This window comes from Punica granatum, chromosome 8 (genome assembly GCF_007655135.1).
Source record: "Punica granatum isolate Tunisia-2019 chromosome 8, ASM765513v2, whole genome shotgun sequence".
In the NCBI taxonomy this organism is placed as follows: domain Eukaryota; kingdom Viridiplantae; phylum Streptophyta; class Magnoliopsida; order Myrtales; family Lythraceae; genus Punica; species Punica granatum.
Window position 1 is genome coordinate 5,357,795 of NC_045134.1, and position 21,221 is coordinate 5,379,015.

General features: G+C 37.5%; 1 protein-coding gene across 2 annotated transcripts; it reads right to left on the reverse strand.

The window, feature by feature from the left end:
- Positions 1 to 11,539: 11,539 nt before the first annotated feature.
- On the reverse strand, positions 11,540 to 17,921 carry LOC116187339. 2 transcript variants are annotated; one of them, XM_031515994.1, is made up of 8 exons: positions 17,766 to 17,921; positions 16,954 to 17,400; positions 14,167 to 14,664; positions 13,507 to 13,656; positions 13,254 to 13,373; positions 12,997 to 13,044; positions 12,458 to 12,894; positions 11,540 to 12,203 (listed from the first exon to the last, which is right to left on the reverse strand). In XM_031515994.1, the coding sequence occupies exons 2-8, from the start codon at positions 17,351 to 17,353 to the stop codon at positions 11,598 to 11,600; spliced, it is 2,259 nt and encodes a 752-aa protein (XP_031371854.1). In that variant the 5' UTR covers positions 17,354 to 17,400; positions 17,766 to 17,921; the 3' UTR covers positions 11,540 to 11,597. The 2 variants fall into 2 exon arrangements, with proteins under 2 accessions (XP_031371854.1, XP_031371853.1); XM_031515993.1 differs by having other exon boundaries at positions 14,167 to 14,667.
- Between the last annotated feature and the right edge of the window lie 3,300 nt (positions 17,922 to 21,221).

Genomic DNA, 21,221 nt, shown 5'->3' on the forward strand with positions numbered 1-21,221 from the left:
TTATTCAGAAAACTTAATCGATTTAATTTGGTTTCATAAACTGATTTATCAAAATATGTTCATGCGTGATATACTTGAATTTTTTTTACTTTTCATTTACTTTTCTTTTTTATACATCTATATTTATATCTATATATATGAAAATAAAATTTTAAGTTAAATTCTCACGCCGCCACATCATCATTTATACTAATGAAACTGTTATATATTATTGAAGAAATTTTATTATTAATTATGTAGTAAATATATAAATTTTTATATATAAGGCACAACGTAATATATATATATATATATAAGGGAATAAAATATGACGTTAGGCACAACGGAATATATACAAGGGAACAAAATATGCAATAAAATATATAATATAAAAGATATAGTTGTCGCCTCAATTAAATATATAGATTAAATATATTAAATATATAATTGCAGTTTTCTGACAATTTCATATATTTATGTATATAAGATAGTCCTCTGCCTAGCCGATTATCGGTTAAAAGAAAATAATATTCTATATATAATTTTAAACATCTTTTTTTTCCTTCCTTCTCCAAAATTTTCTTTTTCTTGGTTGAGCTTTAATTCGTAGAATGAATTTTTTAATAAAAATTTTAAACTAATTGCTTCGATATTTTGATTGTTTTAATAATCTTCTCCAAATTTTTCTTTTTCTTGATTGAACTTTGATTTGTTGAATGAAATTTATTTGATATTGATTGTTTTGAGATGATGGTTTTATTCTTATTTTTTGGTTGATTTTGATTTGTAGAATGAATTTTTTAACTAATTTCTTTTTCAAACTAATTTTTTCGATATTGATTATTTTACTAAAATCTTTATTCCGGTTTTAGTATGGTTGTTGCTTTAGTAATTGAAAATTATTCAATCATTTATATATACTAGTGGAAAGACCACGTGCGTTGCACGTAAAGGATATTTACAAATTTTATTGTGGTCCTATAAATTTATACAAAAATGCATGTTTTATATAATTATGTAAAATTAGTCATCTTCCATAAACCGAAAGTTCACTTCATAATTGTACATCACTAAGGTTCATTATTCATAGACATAGATAGGTGTAGCCTGTAGGTTTTTGCATATTTACATATGCGAATATTCTACAATATGTACTCAAATGCATGCTCGACACATGCACAACTACTAAATTTCATTATTTGTTAATGCTTCCCATTGCGGTGGGCTTTTATTTATTTATTTATTTTATTTAAAAATACGTCCGTATTTATAGATTTTGCATGGATAGTATTGTTTCTAACTTCATGATGTAGATCGAAATGCTTTCAAGCATATGTATGAATAGATAACAAAAGCGTAGGCAGGCCCTAAATATTTACTATAGAATTTGCCCCACAAAAGTTACCATATGCTCAGTATGTCCATGGTAGTATAAAAATAAAAAACATCAACATGATTCATGAAGTAACTTCAAGTCCTCCTAGAGGAGTCAGATTTACGATTCTAGCAAAGACTTGATGTCAGACCATGAGCAACGAAGGATGATAGATACTATGAAATAGAAGATCGACTTCCGACGGAAAAAAAAAAAGATCTACGTCTACATTTAACGTAATAATTTTAAATTCTTTACATTTTTAAATCTCTATGTTAGAACCCAAGATTTGATATTCTATCGAGAAAAAATTCTTCTTCTTAATCATTTCTCTTCAAATCCCTCCATCCAAAGAAATCCTTTAAAGAGATTTATATATGAAGATGAGATGAAAAATAATAAGATGAATTTAGAAAGGGAAAAAAAAAAATCATCCATGAGCAGTTCAAAGTATCATCGTAAACTTGCTCCTACTGCGAAATCGTAAACTTGCTCCTACCGCAAAAGATGACGAGAATTGCGTAAATTAAGATGTCTAAAAGGAATTTCTCTTTGAAGCACAAAAAGGATATAGTGCTATCATTTTCCCTTGGCTTTCAATTGCAATGATTCCTTGTGCTCTTGCAGTTGGACCATTAAATTGAATGCTTAATTATACAGCTATAACACTCTTTGGCCCATTGTATTCTAGACTGGATAAAAAATAGAAATGTATTGCCAAATAAAATCCATATACATATGATTTTATTAGGGACGAGAGAAGTAAAAGAACTTGCAAAAGAAAACAATGGCTCATTGCGTCCAACATTGTCTATTAAAAGGCATAATTTTATTCAGAGCGAGAGCCAACAAAATGATATAGTGTATCAAGCTGAATACAGGAAGAAGATAGACTATGGTAAGGAACAATAAAAACAATCAGTAGATAATTGGCAGGGCCATTCTATATATTTAGTACTCAGAGGGCATAAAAAATAAGGGGGCCAATTAAACATGATCGTGACGTGTAACGTAACAAGAGGATAGATGAAAGTATGACGTAAAAGTAGGTAAAGGTTTATCATGGATGATAATTGAATCGGACTAAACAACAAGAAGATAATAATTATTCTGCGATTACCAGTACCTAACAACTGGAATTTGCAGGTTGAGTCGCTTAAAAAGAAACAGATTCTTTAAATTGCCTCAGAACATAGCAATTGCAACACGTGGTGTCCCAATAATAAGAATTAAACTTGAGATCTTTAAGTTTCTAAGTAATGGTCACACCCGTCTCAATGTAAATTTATATAGAAAGAAACAATCGAGTAAATTAAGCTCAATTTCAGATGCTTACCGATTAGCTGGCCAACCAATGCGTTCTTTAACTTTGAATATTCCGCCTCTATAACAGATTAGTCCCTAATCGATCCTTTGTGAGGATCAGACCGGAAATCACCTTGTTCTCAACACGAATCTATGAAATTTCCGGTCAGAATCGATTCCTAATTTTGTTCGGAAGTGCGATCAAGAAGAGAGAGACTCCCGCGGTTCTCATTTTCGAAAACTATCAATTTGGTTATCGAAAGATCATATTACCATCAATTTGGTCATTCAAAGATTTTTTCCATCAATATGGTTCTCCAAAGATCATTCCATCAGACAAATTAGTCCTCCGTTAGAAAGACCGCTAGAATCACCATAACTTCATCATCAATAATTTCTAAAAAAATAAAAAATAAAAAAGTTTCTGTTTTTGAGACAAAGGGAGGGGGCAAACCTCGGGGCACCCTCCCACCGGCCACATTCCCCATGGGAGGTCACGGGAGACAACAACCTATCTTCGGCGGTATCAGTTGAAACATTACCAACCTTGATTTTGAAGCATTCCATCAACCAGCGTGTTCCTATAAACTAGGCCATTCAGGGACAAGTCCTCCTCTTCGAGTTCTATGGGACTGCTAAATGCCCCACCTTTCTTGCTTGTACGAGCTGAAGCTCGATACCTTGGCTGCCCATGGTGAATTATGGAATTGGGTAGGTTGAAGGAGGTTGCGGAGGGGTAAAGGTTGAGTTTCGATGGGAGCTTGGCCGAAATTGGAGAAATGAGTGGAGGGAGAGAGAGAGCGAAGAAAGAAGGGAAGGGGGCTTTCTGCTTGAGGAGAAGAGCGGTGGGTTCAATTTCATGGTGACGGGATGCTGTCTCCGGCGACCTCCCATGGGGATGTGGCTGGAGGGAGGGGCCCCGAGGTTTGCCTCCTCTCTCTGTCTAAAAAGAAAAAAAATTATTTTTATTTTTTTAGAAAATATTGACAAAGTTATGGCGATTCTAACGATCTTTCTAATGGAGGACTAATTTGTTCGACGGAGTAATATTTGGAGGATCTTACTGATGGCAAAAATCTTTGAAAGATCAAATTGATGGTAATATAGCTTGTGTTTGGTTTTAAAATTGAGTAGAGTTGAATTTTTATTTTAATTGGTTTGTAATGATTATGTCGTTGAATTATAAGAAAGAATATAAAAAAGTAATGAATAATTAAGAGAAAATAATGATTGTATTGTGTAGAAAAAGTAATGAATAGTTGAGAGAATTTAGTATTAAAAATTGAATTGAATTATTAAAAAAATTGAAAAAAAAGGAAAAATTAATAATTATATTGTTGAATTGAAGATAAGTGGAATAGAGTTGAGTGAAGTGGAGTTAAAAAAAATTTTTGTGTTGCCAAACGAGCAGATCTTTCGAGGACTAAATTGATAATTTTCTCTTTTATTAAAATATGGTTCTCATTTTCTTAAGCATTTTATTTTATTTTATTCACGTAAAACTATAGTGTTCCAATAACTTTCATATCTCATACTATTAAGTACGCTTACTCCCAATGCAGTTTGTTATAGCACACCTTGTGTCGTATCTCAGCGCCCTTGCTCTTTTGTTCTTTGATGCCTCACTGACTGTTTAGTGGTTCATATTGCGCTTATGCTATGGATCATATGATAACCCCAATTAGTCAATTACTCTTGTTTTGTATATGTAATATTCGCAATGTTCGAGTCTTACATAGGTTTTGACATACGTAGTAAAGTTCATGGTTCGTGCGTCTCATCTTCCCTTCGAACTGGATCATCTCTCGGGTTACTTCTGTTGAGTTGCATTGGCATTTTCATACACTTGGTTCTGGGGCCATCGATGATGTCTGGCTACAACGTGAACAAGGTTTCGGTTTTGATAGATACACTCATGCTAAAGCGCTCTTGCCATTCAGATGGGGAATGCTCGAATTCTCTGCAGTAAACCAGTCAAGGTAAAACTCGAGATCTCATGCTATTCAGATGGGGAACGCTCAGATGGGCCCCCCTCGTGGCGCTGGTGCTGGCGTTGATGACGTGGGTGGACTATGGTGCATATGGCTGCTGGGTGGAGGAGTATGAGGAGCTCGAGGCAGAGTCGCAGGCCACCGAGAGGCAGCGGAATCGGAAGGCGAAGGTGGATGACTCTAGTTCAAGCTATAAGGCAAAGATCGCAGACGTTAATGCCAAGAAGTGGTTTTGCAATGGTATGGTAACAAAAGTAGCGAGGGAGGTCCAGGAGTCCTTTCGACTTCCGCATGATTAACTTATGCCGAGCTCCACCTATTCGACTCCGAGTCATCCCTTGTGACCTGCAGCAAGCATAGAACCAGTTTTGTCTTCCAAGTTTTCAGGCTTGTTTGGTTTCAAAATTCAATTTTAAAATCACAATTCTAACTTAACTCTACCCACTACAAAACAAAATAACTCATACAAAGTCAAAGAGTGGGCCCCATTTATACCACTTTTTTCCACAACAAAACAACATAAATCATACAAAGTCAAAGGGTGGGCCCCATTTATTCCACTCAAAATCAAAATCAAAATCTGATTTTAAAATCCTACTATGAAACCAAACACAACCTTCATTTCTCCGATGACAAGATGGGTGAGTTCAGGGCCGGCACTTCCATTAGGCTGACAAGGCGGTCGCCTTAGGCCCCCAAGATTTTAGGCCCATTAGAGGAGAAAATAGAACATATTATTTTATAGAATTATCATAATAATTAAAGGTCCCTAATTCCTATTAAATTTCAATCTATCTTCTTTATTTTAACAGTAAATTATTACCTAATTAAATGCAATATTCATATTTTTCTATCCATATCCAGTTTACTCCTCACTTTCCATTTAATGACTAATTAATTTCATAAAATCTTTAAAGTTTCTTGCAATCTTATTAATGTCTCTTATTTTACCAAACTAAAAGAAGGCCAAAACATTCACTTTGTAGTTTCCAGGATAAATTACTCTGATAGTACAAAAAATTTTTAAAAGTGAAATAATATGGTACAAAAAGTATTTCTTGCTACAATTTAGTACATAAAGATTCTAAATTGTTTTAGTATAGTGCATTTCGTCATCTCGTACTTGATGCAATTATCTTGACACTTACATGGCTTGTTACGTGTGAATACTTATCCGATGTGGCTAAATTTTAAAATAAAAAATCTGTTTTTAGTTTAAATAAATTAAAATAATAATTATAAAAAATACAAATTCTGAACCTTTTTGTAGAAACAAAAATCAATTTTTTTTTAAAAAATCTCGCTCCCTCCATTCTGTCTCCCGTATCTCCCTCTCCTGACTCACTCTCGTCTCTCTCTTCTCTCTGTCCTGCCAGATCTCTCTCTCCCCCTCCCCTAAATATCTCTGTCTCACTCTCTCCCTCCCTCCCCTAAAAATGATAAATAAAAAAAATAAAAATCTGATTTTTCTACAGGAACAAAACAACACAGAGAGCAAAACATAGACAGAGACCGAAGGAGACAATCCAATTCAATCTTCTCTCCAGCCGTTGAAGAAGAGCACACGATTCAAGACACAAACAAAGACACAGCGAAATAATCCTACCCAACTTATTCCAATTTTTTTTCTTTTTTCTTTTTAAATTTATTTCAACTGAATCGGAGGTGGGGCAGCCCCACCCCAACCGAGCTCGCGGGCCGGCTCAAGCCCATCGGCATCCTTTATGCCATTTTTCATCTATTTTGCTAACGTGGCGAAACATGATGCCTAGCCGGCCACTGGCCACTGCCCCTCGATTGGGGTCACTGGTGACTCAAATCGGGGATGGTGGCCGGGATCAAGAGGCCCCTTCCTATTGCCACGTGGTACATTCAAATTCAATAGTCTTGGACGAATGCAAGGCTCTCAGATCTCCTGTAAATGGTTTTCGGAGAACATCAGTTCTAAATTATTCGATTGCACCAGATAAACACTAATTGATATTGTAACAATTATTTCGACATAATAGAGGATGATATGCGATCATAGATTTCCATTTATAATTGTTGTATTCTAGGCATTTATCGATATACATTTATGTACCTTCCTTTAACAACCATGTACATTATCTATATAATTGAATACACTCACCTCATCTAATGAGTGGGGATTCAGCCTTTCTTTCTCTGTTTCTTATGGTATCAGAGCCTACGGGGTAACACCCATCTGTTCTCTAACTTCTTGGCATCAATGGCTGACAGCTCTTCCTCCTCAACTCTCATGACCCTTCCCTCTTCTTCTTCAAATCCCACAACTCTTCCTTCATCTTTTCCAACAATACCGGTCAAGCTAAATGGCAAGAACTACCTCTATTGGAAAGGAGTAATGACTCCTCTGCTGACTACATATGGACTGCTTGACTATGTTGAGGGAAAAATCACAATACCAAGCAAAACCACAACAGGAGCAGATGGTACAGTCATGCAAAATTCGGATTTCCTCAATTGGCAGTCAAGAGACAATTTTGCTCTTACCTGCATAATGCTGGCAGTCACCGAAGAAATCGGTGTAACCATCCTCTCTGCCAGAACATCCTCTGAAGCCTGGACGTCACTTGCCACTGCCTTCCTCACTCTAACTGCTGCACAGGAAGACCTCCTTGATCAACAATGGCGTGACCTCAAAAAAGGAGACCAATCAATGGCAAAATTCATTAACTCAGTAAAAGAGCATGCTCTGCGATATGCACAAATTGGGAAACTAAAGACCCCTGCAGAAATCAACAGGCGTATTTACACGGGACTCGGTCCCGATTGGGAACCGATTGTCCTTGCCCAGTCGGAGAGAATGCTCACCATGACCACGGAGGAACTTCAATCGCTTCTGGTTGGCCATGAGGAGCGTCGTCTCTATGCAGCAGCCCAAACCGTGACGTCTCCGGCCGCGCCATCTCCTGCACCTCTCTCGGGTCTTCTGGGTCCAGTCCCGACTGAGGTTCACTACACTAATAGCCGCGGTAATCAAGGGAATCGTGGCAATTGGAATGGGAAAGGAAAAGGATGGAAAGGCAAAAGCAAAGGAGGCGGCTCGGGAAGGATTTCGTCCGGAGAAGAGGCGAGCAGAGAAACAGGGGAAGCTAACCCTAATCTGCTATCGGGTGGAGGAGGAGAAGCTCTCGGGTCGGATAGGCATTTTAATCCGAGTTTCAGACCGGGTAGATACACGAGCCAAATTCGAGACCAGCGTACTGGGCCGATTGGGCCCCTTCAACACCGGCCCACCTCGTCCGGTTATTCAACTCGCAGCCCAGCTCCATTTAACAATAATTTCATTGGGCCGGCTCAGTACATTGGGCCCAGATCCACAGTCGTCTGTCAGCTGTGTAATCGTGCGGGCCACACCGCACCCTCCTGTCAATTCAGTCCTATCTCTGGGGCACAGGCTCATTTGACCCACGGATCCTCTCCAGGACTACATGACCTCGACTGGTATATGGACTCAGGTGCTACACACCATGTGACATCACAATTATCTAATCTTAATCTTCGTGATGATGCTCCGATTTCAGATAATGTCTTCGTAGGTGATGGTAAAGCACTTCCAGTTCTAGCCTCTGGTTCCTCTACTATTAAAATTTCCCAATGCCCTTTACACTTAAATCATATTCTATATGCCCCACACATTTCCAAAAATCTCATCTCTATATCTAAATTTGCCAAGGATAATAGATGTTTCTTTGAGCTTCACCCAGACTGTTTTCTTGTGAAGGATCTTCATACTCGCCAGGAGCTTATGCGTGGTCCAGTTAAGGACGGACTCTATTGCTTTCACCAGAGAGACAGGCATGCTAATGGTCCACAAGCTCATCTGTCCACATCTAGTTCCAGTATTCTATGGCATCAGCGTCTTGGTCACTCATCATTTCCCATTACTCGTCGTGCATTGAATTCTTCTTGTTCTCTCAATAATGATCATGTTGACTATGTTTGCTCCGCCTGTCAACAAGGGAAAATAATAAACAACTCTTTTCCTTTGACTCATCATAAAAGCACATCCTTATTTGAGCTTATTCATACTGATATTTGGGGACCTGCACCAGTTACCTCACATACTGGTCATCATTACTATATTCATTTTCTTGATGATTATAGTAAATTCTCCTGGTTCTATGTCCTAAAATCTCGACATGATGTAGTTCGTGTTTTTCGTGCATTTCGACTTCAAATTGAGAACATTTATGGACATCGGATCAAATTTTTTCAGTCTGATGGTGCCAAAGAATTTCTCTCTATAGATTTCCAATCTGAATTACAGAGTCATGGCATCTTTCATCGAATCTCCTGTCCTCATGTACCTCAACAAAATGGGTCTGCTGAACGCAAGCATCGTCATATTGTTGACATGGGTCTTTCTCTAATCTTTCATTCCTCACTTCCATCACAATTCTGGGACTATGCTTTTGAAACCGCTGTATACATTATCAATCGACTACCCACCAAGTCTCTTGGTTTCAAATCTTCATATGAAGTTCTACATGGCCATACTCCTGATTATTCCAATTTACGAGTGTTTGGTTGTCTTTGTTATCCATATCTTCGTTCCTATACTCGTCATAAGTTAGAACATCGGTCTCAGCCGTGTATCTTTCTGGGGTATCCCTATAACTATCAAGGATATAGGTGTCTCAATCCTGTCACAGGTCGAATCTTCCTGTCAACCAAAGTTATCTTTGATGAGCATTCCTTTCCTTACAGGACAAGGCTGCCTATCTCGGAGAGAGCAATAGGGTCTTCCTATAGGCCCGTATGTGCTGCTGGTACGTCTGTTCGTTCTTCTTCTAATACCACCATTACTCATATTCCTGTTCCCTCATCTGTCTCACTACCAATTCATGATTCTCATAATTCTACCATCTCTCCCACTGATCCACTGGTGTCTTCCCCTGAAAGTCCTAACCAGTCTGCAGGTTCTATAGTATCGGCTGAGGATACTGTGGGTCCTGAAGATGTATCTATTCCTCCTAATACACACAGGATGACCACGCGATCCAAAGATGGAACTCTTCCTCCTCCGCGTTTTATAATATCTCGTCATCCTTCTGCTTTCACTGTCTCTGCAGAATTACAAGAGCCCCAGTCGTTTGCTCAAGCATGTAAACATTCGGCTTGGCGAACAGCGATGCAGGAGGAGTATACGGCATTACTTCAGAACAATACGTGGGATCTTGTTCCGCCATCTTCTGCTCACAATGTCGTTGGCTGCAAGTGGGTCTATCGTATTAAACAAAAGGCTGATGGCACCATTGATCGCTACAAGGCTCGACTAGTAGCCAAAGGGTTCAATCAGAGGGAAGGGGTCGATTATTCAGAAACTTTCAGTCCAGTTATCAAACCGGTCACCATTCGGACAGTCCTCTCCATTGCAGTCTCTTCTCAGTGGCCCATTCGACAGTTGGATGTTAAGAATGCGTTTCTCCATGGCTATCTCACTGAAGAAGTCTATATGACCCAACCTCCTGGTTTTGTTGATCCCTCTCGTTCAGATCATATATGCAGACTTCGTCGTTCTCTGTATGGGCTTAAGCAAGCTTCTAGGGCTTGGTTTCAGCGACTCAGTACCTACCTTCAGCATCTTGGCTTCTCAGACTCCAAGGCTGACTCCTCTCTTTTCACTCTCCGGGGACCACAATACATCGTTTATCTTCTGGTCTATGTTGATGATATCATTCTGACTGGGACTCCAGGAGCACCGTTTCAGTCAATAATCACTGCCCTGCAGAAGGAGTTTGCTATGAAGGATCTTGGCTCGATTCATTTCTTTCTTGGCATGGAGGCTCGCAGGGATTCTACTGGACTCTATCTCACTCAGTCCAAGTATATTCATGACATCCTTACTCGCACCTCTATGCGAGATTGCAAGCCTATCAGCTCCCCTGTCACTACAGGATCTCGGCTCTCTCTTCACGATGGAAGTTCCTTTGAGGATCCCTCACTCTACAGAAGTGTAGTGGGCAGCTTGCAGTATCTTTCTCTAACCAGACCTGACATTGCTTATGCAGTTAATCAGGTCTGCCAGTTCATGCACTGTCCTACCACTACTCATTGGCAAGCCGTGAAAAGAATTTTGCGGTATCTAAAGGGAACTATTACTCATGGACTTCATCTTCACCCCAGTTCTACATCATCTATTCATGGTTTTTCCGATGCTGATTGGGCAGGAAATCCTGATGATCGTCGATCAGTCAGTGGGTTTGTGATATTTCTTGGAAACAATCCAGTCTCTTGGAGCTCCAAGAAACAGCGGACTGTAGCTCGGTCTAGTACTGAATCAGAATACAAAAGTCTCGCTAATGCCACTGCGGAGATATTATGGTTACAGTCCCTACTTAACGAACTGGGAATATCGCAACGTCATCCTCCTACTCTCTGGTGTGATAATATTTCCGCTATCTACCTTACGGCGAATCCTATCTTTCATGCCAGAACAAAGCACATTGAGATTGATTATCACTTTGTGCGAGAGAGATTCATGAGCAAGCAACTTTCCATTCATTTCATCAATTCCAATGATCAGCTAGCTGATGGACTCACAAAAGGTTTATCGTCATCCCGCTTTGCTGATATTCGATCCAAGCTTCACGTGGAAACTTCCCCGTTCGGCTTGACGGGGAGTAATAGAAAATGATATGCGATCATAGATTTCCATTTATAATTGTTGTATTCTAGGCATTTATCGATATACATTTATGTACCTTCCTTTAACAACCATGTACATTATCTATATAATTGAATACACTCACCTCACCTAATGAGTGGGGATTCAGCCTTTTTTTCTCTGTTTCTTACGACAGATGAGACTTACTCGGTGCGGTCGAAAACCGTATCCATAAAAGTAGTATAGAGACAAACATAATTCAAAAGAAGCTTAGAGATTACATTGTCCACAGATCTAACCAGAAATATATCAACTACCAAATATTCTTAGGATGAAAGATTCCAGGGCCATATGTTGATCCTAGCATGTAGATGAACAAAGGAAGTTGCAGCATCACGAATAGGGCCGCGGGAATGGAAGTGATTACCATGATCGGGATGAAAATCCACTTGAACCTCTCACTCAAGACCATGTAGAGCGTCGCCCCAAATGCCACCATCATACTCGCAATGGCGAGGAAAAGAGAAGCAAGTCCAAGTATTAACCTCTTGGGGAGTGAATAGAGGAAATCTTCTTCTGCATAACGCGCCGTCAGGATAGAGAGGAACATCAAGATGGATGTGGTGGAGGAGAACAATCCCAGTGTATCTGAAACAGCAAACAAGATGAAGACACTTTCCTCTAAATATAATGGGATGCCTTTGCCATTGACATATCCTCCAGGAACTGTGAAAGCCGCTGTGAAAACTACAGTAGCTATGAGGGTCGCCACCAGCATGCACGAGTCAGATGTGTTCTTCATCCATTTCTTAGCATCCTCGAGCAATTCTCTGTGCTCGTTTGTGAAAATCCCCCGAGGTGTTTCCTGCTTCCGATTTCTAAACGATACTTGTGTAGGAGTAAGAAGCTTCTCCACAGCCTGGAAAGACGGATATTATACTCCAAAGGTTTAGTATCAAAGGCTCACCATTTATGTTAAACATGCATGCATGGTTATGACTGTTCCATACATTTACCGGTCGTCACACGGAATTCAACTTTTTCCTAGCATTTTGCACATTGTATGTCTATATAATGACCGGATTAAAACACAAGTGATTATGACTCCGACAACCCTGAATTACCAATCATGGATAGAAGTAAACCAGCAGGAAGAGAGGTAGAGGTAGGCACCTTATACCACTGCAACTCTCTTTGCATTTGTAATGCGGAGCATGAAACTGATGAAAGTTGGGGATAAGGCGCCAATCTCGCGGCTTTGTGTGCGACGTTTTCTTTTGTTTGTTCATCAAAAGCCACGGCCAAATATTTTGTATTCACGGAGTCTCCAAGAAAAAGGTTGAAGACCTTTTCTTGTCGGTTCAGAACCGCCTCCATGAGTATGGATGTATTCTGTATTAGATGAGGAAAATATTGAAGACACGTAGTTATGAGATCAACTACTCCATTTTCTGCTGCGACAGGAAGAATGGATGAATCTGTGGATTTTGTGAAGAATGTCGTGATGTCATGCTGGCTCCAGCCTGACATTTGTTGACAAGCAATTTCCACCATCCTTTGGGTGCATTTGTGCTTGAATTTCTCATGCTTTATGTGCTTGATCCCTGGAACTGCATCAAATGCATATTTAGCAGCAGGCCAGTTATAATCATAGAAGGATTGAGTCATCAACTATTGATATACTATAATCGACCACCTTCCGTCGTACCCACCTAGATGTTCAATAGCTGTCCAAGAAGCACCATAGATCCAATGCATCACTGCAATAATAATCTGATTAAGTCGCAATCAATTCTTGAGGAATCACTTCATTTGGAAAGGATCATTACGAAACTGGACACCGATAAATGATGTCTAGAGAGAATCGTTTATGGTACAGAATGGGGTTCCACCAGCGAAGAATCAATGTCTCAAAAAAGCATGATAATTATAATCTTCCACAATGTTGAAAGTTGCAGAATATGCAAACCGTGAGTCAAGCAAGATGTCGCAGATTGCAGTAATGTCGATGGTTCTTTCGCTTGTTGGTCTTCCAAGTCACCCTTTGATGATGAGCACCGCGGTTTATGGTGAAATTCCACGGGAATAACTTCAGTCAATAAGTTCAGAGCATTAACAATCAACCAACCATGAATGTGTAATTGATAAACAATAGAGGGTATTAATTGGTCCAGCAATTAACCAATTCGATTGCTGTTGATATTGGATCAGAAAGACCTTACTTTGGTATATGCAATTTCCCCAAAATCCAAGCTTTCTTCCACACGGGAATTCAGATGGTTGAAACATCAATGCATGTAGCATTCCAGTCCCATTCCCGTTTACAGCAGTAGCTAAGAAGGGATACTTATCTAACAAGTGAAGACAAAGCTCTGCATGGAAAGAATTAATCAAACATCGTCAACTCTTGTTCGGTGGAAATATGGGTTAATCGTTTAATTGGTTCGCCTTTGGTACGACCAATAGCTAGAATATGGAGAACCAAGCGGGGATGGACTGAGGGGCAGTTGCCCCCCTCCCACCCCAAAATATGTTGACGCTTTAAGGAAATTTATATATTATTATTTATATTCGCCCTCCCTGACTCGAAAAAATTGCCATCTGATTTGCCCTCTCAAGAAACCTTCACCCCTTCGGCTCAAATCTTGTGTCCGTCACTAGAACCAATGATCAGAATAACAAGTTCCCTGGAAATTTGGCAAAATAAAAAAAGAAAAAAAAGAAAAAGAAGAAAAGAAAAGTTCTCTGAAAATTGATAGTAACTGAATAATATATATTTTTTAAGGAAAATAAAAACTGAATAATGTATTCCATAATTAAGGACGTGAAGAAAACCAAAGTGTCAAAACTTTTGTGATGAAGTATCATCCAATTCACTTTACCGTAAGAACGTGAAGCCGTGAGTTTGCTAATTAGTTCACCAGCTGCGGAGCCGGCAAAGAAGGGGCCATCACGTGACTGGTCGGGCATGTTCAAGGTGAGGTACCGCACGACCTCTTTGTGTTTGTTTTGAAAAAAATAGGCAGCAACATGAAGTGGCGTATTCAGAAATCGATCCGCAGTTTCCATCAATCTGCCATTTTTGGCCACCAAAGTCTTGACAATATCCAAGTTTCCGATGACAGCGGCATAATGGAGGGCAGTCCGGCTGTCTTTATCCTCTTTTATTTCCAGCGCTTCTTGGGGCATGAGTGCCACTAGCTTCTCTATGAACTTTGCATGTCCAACATCAGCTGCAACGTGCAGTGCCGTCTCTCCCCGTTCTGTAATTTTCGCCGTCAAAGCTTCGGGATCTTTCTCAAGTATTCTCTTGGCAGCTTCCCAGTCTCCCTTCAGTGCTGCCTTGCGTAAGCCTCGGTAAAGCTTAATAGGATCATGATCTGCTGCCATAAAAATAAAATACTTTCAAAATTAGATAGAAGATCATCGAGATTTACATTTATATATATTGATTCAATCATATTGAAATATGTATTTGAAAAGCATCCTCGTAGGATATATGTGTATATATATATACACTAGCTCCAACGCCTGAGAAGTGATACCAGAGGGCTTACGAGTGCTCGTAATTTATAATATGATTTATATATAAACACCATCCTATTGATGAAGAAAGTTCTGTCAAAAGGAAAAGACACAGAAAAACTCAATTCAATTATCAATAGAACTTTTGCGCCTCCTGTGAAAAGGCTATAACATTCTCTTTCTTCTTCTTTTTTTTCATTTGTTTAAATTTCAATTTTGGTTTTCAATAATGTTCATATATATATTACACCTAAATCATATTAGATTCCTCTTGCTCAAGCAGCTTCCCATCCTTTTCATCAATTTATGAATTCATTGATGCACACCGTTAAAAAGTCTAGTCTAGCTAATCCGTGTAAAATTATTTGAAGGCATAAAACTTGCCACATTTAAATGCATATATCTCTTCATATCTAGTGTAACATTTTTACGACGTGGAGTTTAATTAGCTCATTATCCTCTACCATATTTCACATTATTTCAAATAATTTGATATCAATTCAAGATCACTTTCGAATATAGAGCTTCACTCTTGTAATTTGAAAGCTTTAAAAAGATCAAATATCCACAAATAATTATGAATTAAACTAAATTACGATACATAAAACAAGCTTTTTTCCGACACATGATTGTAGAGGAGTTACATATAAGAGAGGGTAAAACCGCAAATTAATGATGTCAACCAACCAAAGTAAAGACATGTCAGAATGGCCCGTATAAATGCAATACAATTTTCTGACCAAATAAAAAAGCAATAAAAGTTTGAAAAAACTATTAAAAATTAGCTTGCATTTCGAATATTTAAAAATCACCACGAAATGGAGATGATATGATTTTGATACAAAGATTTCTCGGATAAAAATACTGCGACATAGTTTTATTATATTGATTTTATTACTATTCTATCATTTTTTGACCAGGTATTTTCTGTTCTATTCAAGCAATGTAATCTTACCTTATGTAAATACAATATATTAAAGCTAAGTTGAAACTCCCAATCCTACCATGTAGGATGGAAGAGGCCTCATATAGAATGACCATTCATATCCTAACTGATTGGTAATGACACTTAGTTTAATATGTTAATGACACATCAGAGTTCATTAAATATATTAACATATGTATTATGCAAAAGTTGTGATATTTAAGCAATATATCTAAAACGACCTTTCAAAATTTTCTTTCGTAATATAAACGTCAATTGTATAGAAATTCTAGAGGTTAGGTAAACAACGTATAAGAAGTATCCAACCATTATTTTCTTTCGTGTTGACGCTCTTGTCTCTATATTGTTCTCTCAATATGTAAAAGGAGATATGATCAACAAAAGGAAGGAAAAAAATCTAAAAAACTAAAAATTAATGAACATTTTCGACTTGCTGTGGCAAATTCCTAACTAGCTTGCGTCTTGACTAGTTGTCAGTTAAACCCCAAGCCCGTCATCCTCATTCTCGTATATAAGCCAGGCTACAACTTAATAAACCCATAAAAAGCATTTTTCTGGTTCCTAAATTAAAAATATAACATTCTACCAAAAAATTTTAAAAATTAATGGTTCACTAAAAAAATTAAAATATAACAAAAACAAAATTAACAGTGAATATACTTTTTTTCATTGAAAAAAGGGTCCGCATAAAACTCTTTTTGGTTCCTAATTCAAAGCTACAGCGCGGTCGCGAAATTATCAGTAGATGTTCAATATCCTTTTTCGTAATACATTGTGTAATGGTTATTGTACTAATCGCACCAAGACTCATTGATGCGGTCCCAACGGGGCCCCAGACAAGGTCTTTGGTGACCTTTGATGTCGATGGCCTCTCTTCCTCCTCTCTCTCTAGTCTTTAATATCAAATAGAACTTCATTTAAAAATTTCACATAAGTTGATGTGTCTCAAAAAGCTCTAGTCTCTTTTTTATCTTTTATTTTTGAAAATTTCCAGTCATCCATCAAAATTGTTGTGGAAGAATGCCGAATTTGAGAAACTACCGGAAAGTAAAATGAAATATGACAGAAGTTTCCGCTCTGAATATTAGAGGGTCTCAACTGGAGAAGTAGCTTCTCTATGAGTCGAATATTTCTATGACGGAATCTCTACACACAAGTTCCGCTAAGAAATACTATGAAGTTATTGTATAGAGTATACCTTGAGCATGAGGAGCCTCTGCCGGAGCCTCACCATCCCTCTTTTTGAGCAACCGGTCGAGTTTATCCCATATCTCATGAGCAGACTCGCATTTGATGATGTGATCGAAGAGGCTATGAGAAATAGAACTCTTCAAGGCAAACTCGGCCTTTGCATTCAGCCGCGTCCACTTCTTGACAGCATCTGCGGAAGTTATTTCATTAGCAACAGCGTCTTTGTCTGGATTTTTGGTGTCTTTTCCGGCCACAACATCCCACAGGTCTTCTCCTGTAAGGTATGACTTCATGGTAGTCTTCCAAACCTCGTAGTTGAACCCGTTCAACAACTCGATACCGAGCCCACCAGCACGGTCGATTGTATCCATTCCGTGAGGACTAATCGGCTCAGAAATCATCGCCATGGAATCTTGTACTTGACACGTGATCGAATAGCTATAGCCCTTGGTCTCTGATACCATGCATGTGAAGAGAATAAAAAACAATGATCATAAACTCTATGATCTGATTGAATTTCTTGAATTGATTCGACCATCACGCCCTCGCTCGAACTATAGATAGATGATAGAGTATAAAAGTTTCAAGATCAGTTCAGGATTTTCATAAAGCCGCTGGAAATAGTTTCAACATTCTTTTCTCTTTTATTTAAAACATTAAGGAAACAAGCAGAAGACTTTTTTACGAATTTCAGTTTGCAAATTACATATATACATACATATATATATATGCCTTATTATCTTGTCAAAATCAAGAGCAAAGACTCATCGATCTAAACGATTTTTGGACTCCGAAAAAAAAAAAAAAAACTGGACTTACTTGAGCCTGAAGTACTTCAAGTGAAAACGGCAGGTGCAGCAAGTATGCTTTGCACGAGAACGTATGTCTAGCCGATCAACATCTGATGTTGCTGGAACCCCGTACCTTGGGTGAGGGACTGCTGGTTTAAGTTTCTGTGTGAACTAATATGATCAATCGAATTTATAAGCTTCTTAGCCTTGGTTATACATATGCATATCTATCTATATATATAGTAAAGCAAAGTTGTGATGAACCCGATTAGATGACCTCAGAATGCTCAAATTTATGACTGGAATTTTCTCGAATTTTTAATTTTTTTAATAATTCTTATGAAATTTTGATTTTTTTACTGATCATTTTTTTTAAATTAGTATACCTAATATTTGTATTTCAAAAGATTTTGCTTGGTTTTTGAACTAATATACTTGATTTTTATATTTCGAAATATTTTGATTGGGAAGAATTACTTACTTGACTCATTGAAGATTTGGTTTGGATATTTCGTACGATATGTTTACAAATGGGAAATGCCGACGTAATCTATGATCTCACTAAACGTGAGTTATTTGGCTCTTTAAGAATATATCTATCATTAGACGTGAAGGTGAGTTATTCAAAATTTTTTTTTTGTCACTTATCACTTGATAGCCTTAGAATGTCCAGATTGCTAAACAGAATTTTATGAGAATTTCAGATTTTCTAATTTTATATATATGTCACGTCAAAATTCAGAATAAAAAATTATTGTCATGTCTTAAGTTAATATAACACATGATGTAACATCATATGAGTATGTCGTCAATAAGACCCTAGAGTTTCGTCCTGTCATACTTGAAATTTTTCCTTTTAATTTTTTATTCATCCTATCGTCCATACATTTTTGGCTTTTAATTTTTTTTTAAAATTTTAAGCATGTTTGTGGCTTTTTTTAATTATGTATTAATATATATTTTCAATATAGTTTTTCTCACCTTATTCGTCAAATTAAATTACCTTAGCCTTATACTTAATAATATATTTTTATTGCTGGTAAATTACTATCTTCATTCAACAATTAAAAAAGAAAGCTTAAATTATAAAACATTCTTTGTCTCAGGCAACGCAGGGTTCCGTGACTAATTTACATATATACTGGAGTAAAATTATGCACCAACATCCTTGGAATTCAAACTTTTAAACATGAAAAACTTTAGTACAAAAACAAACAATTGTAACAATTTTGTACAAAACTTTGTCAAAATGTTACAATGTCAGCCGTCTATCAATTTTGGGCTGACACCGTTAACTTTTGCTGATGCGGCTTTTGCATGGCACATCATTTGTTGCATTTGGGACGAGATTTGACGAGATTCGGGAGGGGCCGCAGGTCTCTCTGCTTCTCGATGGCATGATTGAGGCTGTGGTCGCGGACGAATTTGGCATCCTAAGGAGCTGGCGGGTTTGAGGAGGCGGGAGATCGAATTGCTTGTGCTTCCTTTGTGTATGGTATCGAATTTGAGGTGGATTTGTTTCCTCTGTGAGGGTCTCGAATTTGAGGTAGGCCTTGGTTCTTGAGGTTGAATTGGGTTTTTTTGTTAAATAATTAATGAGAGAGATGAGAGAGAAATGGGAGAGCGAGTGAGAGAGAGTAGTAATTTTAGGCATTATCATGGGCAATTAATTGATCCCTCACACTCAGCAGATTGGAGGATCAGATTTTCGGCAGAATAGTAATTTCCCTTAATTGAATTAGGGAAAAATGTTGCCTTCTGCACTTTGGCATTAAAAAAATAAAAATGCCCTATGAATCTCGAAGAATTGACCCTATGCTTTGGCATTTTGACAAATTGCTGCCCATCCATGTGTCGTCTGACATGGCAAAAACACGACATAAAAACTTCAATACTTATCACGCCAAAGGAAAACCGAAATGCAACAGAGATTTTGGGGCACATTTTTAAAATTCGAAGATGGTAAAGATAAAAGATGCCATGTACAGTACCCTGGTACATTATTATTCTGATACGCCAAGGTAGACATGGCATGTTTCAAAAAACACAGGAACTATTAGTTGGTAACTAATATTCTCGTTTTCTTTACAGCTGATTTTCTTTTGTCACTTTGTCTTGATTCGTTTGACTAAAGTTGTGTTTGATAACTTAAATTAAATGTTGAAATTAATTTTGGCGCTTGATTTAATTGAGTTTATTTGATAGTACAAAAGAAAAATTAACTTGATTTAATAATTTAGTAAAAAATATGCTTAATGGTAAAACCTACTCTTTTTTTTCAGCTGACTCGATTAGTTAGTGGGCTGTTTATACAAAATCTGCAGCAAAGCTCCTAAACTTTTGCATTCTTTGTAATTAAGTCCACATGATTTTGGGATAGAGAGAGAGAGAGGTGCACGAGTTTTTTTTTTTGGGTGGGGGGGGGGGGGGGGGGGGGGGGGGGGGGGGTGGTTGGAGAAAGGGGAGGGTGACAGTAGGGCGATTCTGGACCTCAATTCCGGCCACCACTGCCTTAATTGAGGTCGCCAGCGACCTCGTCTGGAAGGTGGTGGCCGAGATTGAGGGCCACTACCGCCTGAAATTCCTCTCTCTCTTCTCGAAATCAGGGGGGGGGAGAGAGAGAGAGAATATCAGAGCTGATGGGGGCTCCTTCGTCAGCCCCTCTCTCCCCGTCTCTGTGATATAATCTGAGTTTTCTTCTCAAAAAAATAAAATAAAAATATTGGGAAGAAAGTTAAAATAAAAAATGTTTGTAGCCTTTTTGTAATTAGGATCTCTAATGATATAAAGTTTTCAAAATTGATCCCACCAAACAAAATTTACTTAATTCATTAAGCACTTATTTATTTAAGCACTTAAATTTTATGCACTTAAATTTCAACACTTAATTTTAAGTGCAAACAAACACAATCTAAGTAAAAGAAAGATTATGGCTATATTTGGTACCATAGAATCGAAAGGAACAAAATGAATATTTCATAATTTCCCCATTTCTTTATTCATTACCTCTTTTATGAGTTGGAAAGAGTATTCCTTTGACATAATTTTTTTTTACTAACTAGATGGATTGATATTTCTTTCAAAAAATTGAAGTAATACTCATTCCTCATTTTAATTAACTTTTATTTAAGTATGATATATCTTTTTTTAGGTCATTGATCTAAAATATATATATAAATTGAAATTTTCATACATAGGTTCTTTCTTGTTAATTATATTTATTCACATTTTCAAGTTCAACTAGGAAAAAAAAGATCATTTTTATCTCAATAAAGTTATATTTCAAATTGTAAAATCTATTCCATTCCTTTTCATCTAATTTAGGAGCACCAAACATGACCTAAGACCTTCACGGTCAATAATAAATTGATATGTTGACATGCTGTAAGTATATATATATATATATATATATGTATTACTTCATATTCATTTTTTTGGGAAAATGACAGTATTAGTTCTATTTGTTTGCCAATTTTTGACATCG